At 55.4% G+C, this 5,894-nt stretch overlaps 1 protein-coding gene across 1 annotated transcript; it reads left to right on the top strand.

Moving 5' to 3' along the window:
* Positions 1-1,264: 1,264 nt before the first annotated feature.
* FOXD1 (forkhead box D1) lies at positions 1,265-3,398 on the top strand. The gene has a single exon (XM_065905493.1). The coding sequence runs from the start codon at positions 1,273-1,275 to the stop codon at positions 2,707-2,709; it is 1,437 nt and encodes a 478-aa protein (XP_065761565.1). The 5' UTR covers positions 1,265-1,272; the 3' UTR covers positions 2,710-3,398.
* The last annotated feature ends 2,496 nt before the right edge of the window (positions 3,399-5,894 follow it).

Below are 5,894 nucleotides of genomic sequence, written 5' to 3'. Positions count from 1 at the left end.
CCTTACCCCATTATGAAAGAACTCTTTTGAGTCACTCCTAGAAGCAGTTTTGTGTGTGTGTATTTGGGTTTCCACTAAAAATTTGTTTCTTCTCTGCATTCAATGGTTACTTTCTGTATTCCCATGAAATGTGTCAGATCCTCTCATTAGAGTGGTTTAGTTTAGCTGTGAAGTTTCTAGGGCATTCAATTTCAGATAGTGACTAAAACGCCACCCTAACAGCATTTTTATTAACAGATGGTGGAAAACAAACGTCTTTGAAGAAGAACCGAAGGGGACAGGTTAAAAGGTCAATAAACAATTATTATTGCGCTTCAACTGTGGGGGGGGGGGGCGGTTAGTTCTCATCACATTCCGTGGGGAGCCGCTCGTTCTATCTGGAGGATATGGAACAACCCAGCAAATCTCAGGGCCGTTCCCCAGGAACCACCTCAGACGATCCTCAGGGGTGGTCGTACCCCGGCTAGACGGTTCCGATAGGCCATCGAGTGGTCAACCTGTGGCGTCCCGGGAGTGTTTCTGGGGTTCGGCGTGAGGGCCCATTGAAGAGGAGACTGGGAACTCGACCTCGTGCCGCGGCCCTTGGTCAGACCACCACGAGCCTGCGCGAAACACAGGTCTCAGCCCCTCTGGGAGGGCATGGTGGGGTCCCGTCTCCTCCCCCCTCTTCCCAGTGGCTGCTCCCTCCTCCGGTGAACTTTCTCTCGGAGCAGGGCTGATTTCCTAGGCTTTCTTTCCCTAGCCTTGGCAGCGCTCTGACGCGCACACCATGTGACCGGCCTCCTTCAGCTATAAGCCGGGGGAAGGTCCGCCCTCTCCTGGACTCAGCCCTCTCCTCCAACGAGCCCTGTCCCTGGACTCTCGACCGTCCCGCACCCTCCCGGGCGCCCGCCACTCTAGACTTGTTCGCTCGGTACCCCGCCAACCCCTCCTCGACGGACCCGGCGAGGGGCTGCTGGTGGAGAAAGGAAGGTCAAGTCCCTCCGCCCAGGCGGGGTGCGCCCCGAGCCAAGCCAGCGCAGAGATCGCGGGACCACCGCGGCGGCGCAGGAGTTACAAAGTCGCAGCGCCAGCCTCGGCCGCTGCGCGCAGCCCCAGCGCCGCAGCTCCCGCAGCCGCGGAGCACCGTCCCCCCACCCCCGCCTCCCCCACTCCGCCCAGCGTGGCGCCCCCGGGCCGGGCCCGCCTCCCGGGACCTGGGCTGGGGTGCGGCGGGAACCCGGAGCCCGGCGCCCCTATGGGCCGCCTCGCCGCCGCCGCCGCGCCACAGCTATGACCCTGAGCACGGAGATGTCCGATGCCTCCGGCCTCGCCGAGGAGACAGACATCGACGTGGTGGGGGAGGGCGAGGACGAGGACGACGAGGAAGAGGAGGACGACGACGAGGGCGGCGGCGGCGGGCACCGCCTGGCTGTCCCCGCGCGGCGGCGGCGGCGGCGGCGCTCGTACGCCGGGGAAGACGAGTTGGAGGACCTGGAGGAGGAGGACGACGACGATGACATTTTGCTGGCTCCGCGGACCGGGGGCTCTCCGGCGGCTCCGGGTCCAGCCCCGGGGACGGGGGCCGGGGCCGGTGGCGGCAGCGGCGCGGGCACGGGCGGCGGCGGCGTGGGCGCGGGCGCGGGCGGCGGCGCCAAGAACCCGCTGGTGAAGCCGCCCTACTCGTACATCGCGCTCATCACCATGGCCATCCTGCAGAGCCCCAAGAAGCGGCTGACGCTGAGCGAGATCTGCGAGTTCATCAGCGGCCGCTTCCCGTACTACCGGGAGAAGTTCCCCGCCTGGCAGAACAGCATCCGCCACAACCTCTCGCTCAACGACTGCTTCGTCAAGATCCCCCGCGAGCCCGGCAACCCCGGCAAAGGCAACTACTGGACGCTCGACCCCGAGTCCGCCGACATGTTCGACAACGGCAGCTTCCTGCGCCGGAGGAAGCGCTTCAAGCGGCAGCCGCTGCTCCCGCCCAACGCCGCCGCCGCCGAGTCGCTGCTGCTGCGCGGCGCGGGGGGCGCGGGGGGCGCAGGGGACCCGGCCGCCGCCGCCGCCGCCGCCGCGCTCTTCCCGCCCGCGCCCCCGCCGCCCCCGCACACCTACGGCTACGGCCCCTACGGCTGCGGCTACGGCCTGCAGCTGCCGCCCTACGCGCCGCCCTCGGCCCTCTTCGCCGCCGCGGCCGCCGCCGCCGCCGCCTTCCACCCGCACTCGCCTCCACCGCCCCCGCCGCCGCCGCCGCCGCCGCCGCCCCACGGCGCGGCCGCCGAGCTGGCCCGGACCGCCTTCGGCTACCGGCCGCACCCGCTCGGCGCCGCCCTGCCCGGCCCCCTGCAGGCCTCGGCGGCCAAGGCGGGCGGCCCGGGCGCCTCGGCGCTGGCGCGCTCGCCCTTCTCCATCGAGAGCATCATCGGGGGCAGCCTGGGCCCGGCCGCCGCCGCCGCCGCCGCCGCGCAGGCCGCCGTGGCCGTGCAGGCCTCGCCCTCCCCATCTCCCGGGACGCCCTCCGCGCCCGGGGCCGGCGGCAGCGACGGCGGCGGCGGCGGCTGTGCGGCTCAGGCGGCCGTGGGCCCGGCCGCCGCGCTCACCCGCTCGCTCGTGGCCGCCGCCGCCGCCGCCGCCTCCTCCGTCTCTTCGTCGGCCGCCCTGGGGACTCTGCACCAAGGGACTGCCCTGTCCAGTGTCGAGAACTTTACTGCTAGGATCTCAAATTGTTAATAACGCTATGTTAGCGCGCTTGAGAAAGAGAAGGTAGGAATCATGGCTCCTATTTTCATCTGGGTGGTTTTGTATTTTGTTCCCTCCTCCCGGCGCGGCCCCTCCCGACCTCGCGCCCCCATTTCTCCGCTTGGGATTCTCAGACGAAACTGTTTGGCAACTTCTCGGGCGCGCTTTTCGGCTCTGCAGGTCCCCCTATTTATGCAAAGTCGCCCTATGCTGCAGCCCCTCGACCTGGGGTGGGGAGGAAGAGGGTGCTGGTGGAGATCCACCCTGTCTAGGGACAAGGGGCTTCCTTGACTTTGGGAACATTTTTTAAAAATCTAAGCCTTTTTGAGGTCTAGAGAGTCTCAGGTCCAGGCGTTAAAAGAAAAAAGAGAGATCAATAATGTTCTACAGAAGAGTAATGCAAAAATAGTAAAAGTCCCGAAGAATGCCAGAGAAACAATAGTTTTTATTTGAGGACATTTGTCTGGTGTACTTTTTCATGAAAAGGAAAAAATGATTAACATGTTTACACAAGGAAAAAAGTCAAAATTATCATTTCTTATTTTAACCTGTGTTTTGTATCATAATAGACATGCGGAATTTTTATTTTGTACTTACTGCGTATTCTTTACAAGGAGTATTGTAAATTTTAACTGGCAATTATTGTACTATTCTAATGTAAGATTTTTACACTTTTTCAGAAATAAATGCTTAATTTTCAAAGAAAATTCTCCAAAAGAATCGACTTTAGTCATCCCCTTCTTAGTTTATTTTCTTTTCTGTTAAAAAAGGTTTCCTTGTGGGTTAAGTAGGAACCCATTATAGAAGAAAAAAGTTATATTTTCAGAGACAACTTAACAAAAACATCGTGCCATGATTTTTCATTTATACTAAGTCAAAACCATTGCAGGGGATCAGAAATTATTTTTAAATGAATACAAATAAAAGTTACTTTGGTATACATTTCCAAATCTTATTTGATTCCATTTTGAAGAGCACTGAGGATACTTAAAAGCCACAGTTCTCTAAGATAATTTTATAAAACTTTAAATTTTATTTTGGAGCTTCCCACTCCGTTTAGTTTCCACTCACTTCTGAGCACAATATCCTATATATCTGTAAAAACTCTGCAACATAAGGTTATATTTTAATGGGAGTAAGTAACACAAATCTGTGACTTGTGAATTAAAAATTTATTAGAAAAAATTTGATAGAGGTCATCATCAGTTAAATAGCTTTAATCAAACAAAATATATAGATAAAATAAATTGTATTTGAAAGCTCTAGTATTTAAAGCTATTTTCTTTGACAGAATTCCAGTAGTTGCATAAAGAACTTTTTTTCTAAAAAGCAGTGTTAACTTCAAAATTCTAGTTGAAATGAATAACTTAGAGTATGTAAAGAAAATCTTTTAATTTCCAGATACTATACTCTTTAAAGAATGAAAATGCATCAGGTGTTTTTTGAACTACTTATATTTAAAAAATTTAGGTGATCTAGGATATCTTTTTTCAAATTTTATTTTCCTTACCTAGTTATTGCAGGTAGTTTATAGTTCTTTAAAAAGATGAGACTAGTTTTGGTTACTACCAGTAATGTGGGCTTCAGATAAAACGAAGACATAGTAATTTGCATGCTTAATATCTGTGAATTGTTAATCTTTTCAAATATCTGGACAGGTATCTGAAGAGCTGGCGATTTAACCTAGCAAATTAACAAAGGCCACATTATAGGCCAATATTTTGCAGTGCCGTTCATTCTTTGATACCCTGTCCTTCCCTCCCTTTGGGGGGAGGTAAAACAACTGACCCTCACAGCCTCAAAATTAAGTTCTGCCTTTTTTCCCCTATGAAATATTTGAAAGAGGCTAAAGTAAACACAATCATCCCCAAGTTTATCACTGATACCTAGATACAAGTTGAAATTCGTTAGAACAATGACTTTTTTGAAAAGTCACTTTTACCCTAGCCCACCTAAGGAAGAGGAGACACTGGAACGCGGAAGGTCCGGATGTCCCTGGCGCCCTGGATGGACAGACTTTAGCAGGCGGAATCCAAACCTCACAAGCACTGCTGGCGGGCCTCGCAGCCTTCTGTAAGTCATAGATCTGAATTTTTATCTGAAAGTAATTAGGGAGAGAGCGCGAAAGAACAAAATTGTGTGTCTCACTATTTGCGTGATGCTTGGGTATCCTGAACCTGGGAGTCCCGACTAATCCCTTTCTCTATCCAAATTTCCGCATCTTTAAAAAAGTGCCGGGACGCCCTCCACCTCACAGGCCGTCAGTGCTTTTAAGAGAGAAGCTTAAGAAAGCCTGGGCGATCCAGCGCTGTCCTCGGTCCGGGACCCGGAGCCGGGGTCCCGCTTCCCCCGCAAGTGCGTCGTGAGTGCTGAATCCTGAGAAAAGGTGGAGCTGACCCGCCTGCCTCAGTCTCGACTTTTGCGTCCTGCGAGGGCAGCTCCTCCAACTACCGCCGGGTTTGGGGTTCCCCCGTCGGCTCTGCTGGCTCCGCGGGCCTGGCCGACGGCTGGCCGACCTATGGGAAAGCGAAGGCCGCGGGGCAGGCGAGGGGTGGGCGGTGGGCCGCCAGGCGAGGGCCGCGGGGCAGGCGAGGAGCGAACCACGGGCAGTGGGCCCGGTGAGCCAGGAGCTGGGGCGCGCCCCGTCAGGCCGCGGGGCGAGCAGGTGCTGGAACAAAGGCCGCCCGGCCGCCCGGCTACCGCGGCCTTTGATGGGCAAGGACGTCTCCTCCCCGGGCTCCTCATTCGCATGCAAATCCAGCTCTGGTCCCCTTTTCTTTGAAGGCAAACAGAAGGATGTTTGTGTGTTTGTAAGGACGAAACCGGCTTGAACAAGCCTTCCTCAATAGGCTGGGTCTCGAAAAATAAACCAGTTGGACAAACATTGGACACCAGCTCTCCTCCTCCCGACTACAAAGTGTGGATTTGCTACAACTCATTAACCCGAGGCTTTTCTCCCCTTCTCCTTGTTTCTCTGCTCATCAAACGCCCCCGTAGAGCCCGGAGACAAACGACCGAAGCGCAGTCGGGAGGGAATTGCAGTTAATGGGGAGAGGGATATATTGGGGCTAATGGTTCAGGCAGCTCCCGGAGAAGGACCACACAAAAAGGAGCCTCTCCATTCAGGACTCTGTTATGCTGCGGAGATTTAATCTGCAGCTAGATTTAGCCAAATG

The sequence above is a fragment of the Muntiacus reevesi genome, chromosome 14 (genome assembly GCF_963930625.1).
Source record: "Muntiacus reevesi chromosome 14, mMunRee1.1, whole genome shotgun sequence".
NCBI classification, from domain to species: domain Eukaryota; kingdom Metazoa; phylum Chordata; class Mammalia; order Artiodactyla; family Cervidae; genus Muntiacus; species Muntiacus reevesi.
This window is presented reverse-complemented; position numbering and strand designations above follow the sequence as displayed.

Coding starts and splice junctions, on each gene's coding strand:
- FOXD1 (XM_065905493.1), top strand. CDS start 1,273: ATGACCCTGAGCACGGAGATGTCCGATGCCTCCGGCCTCGCCGAGGAG.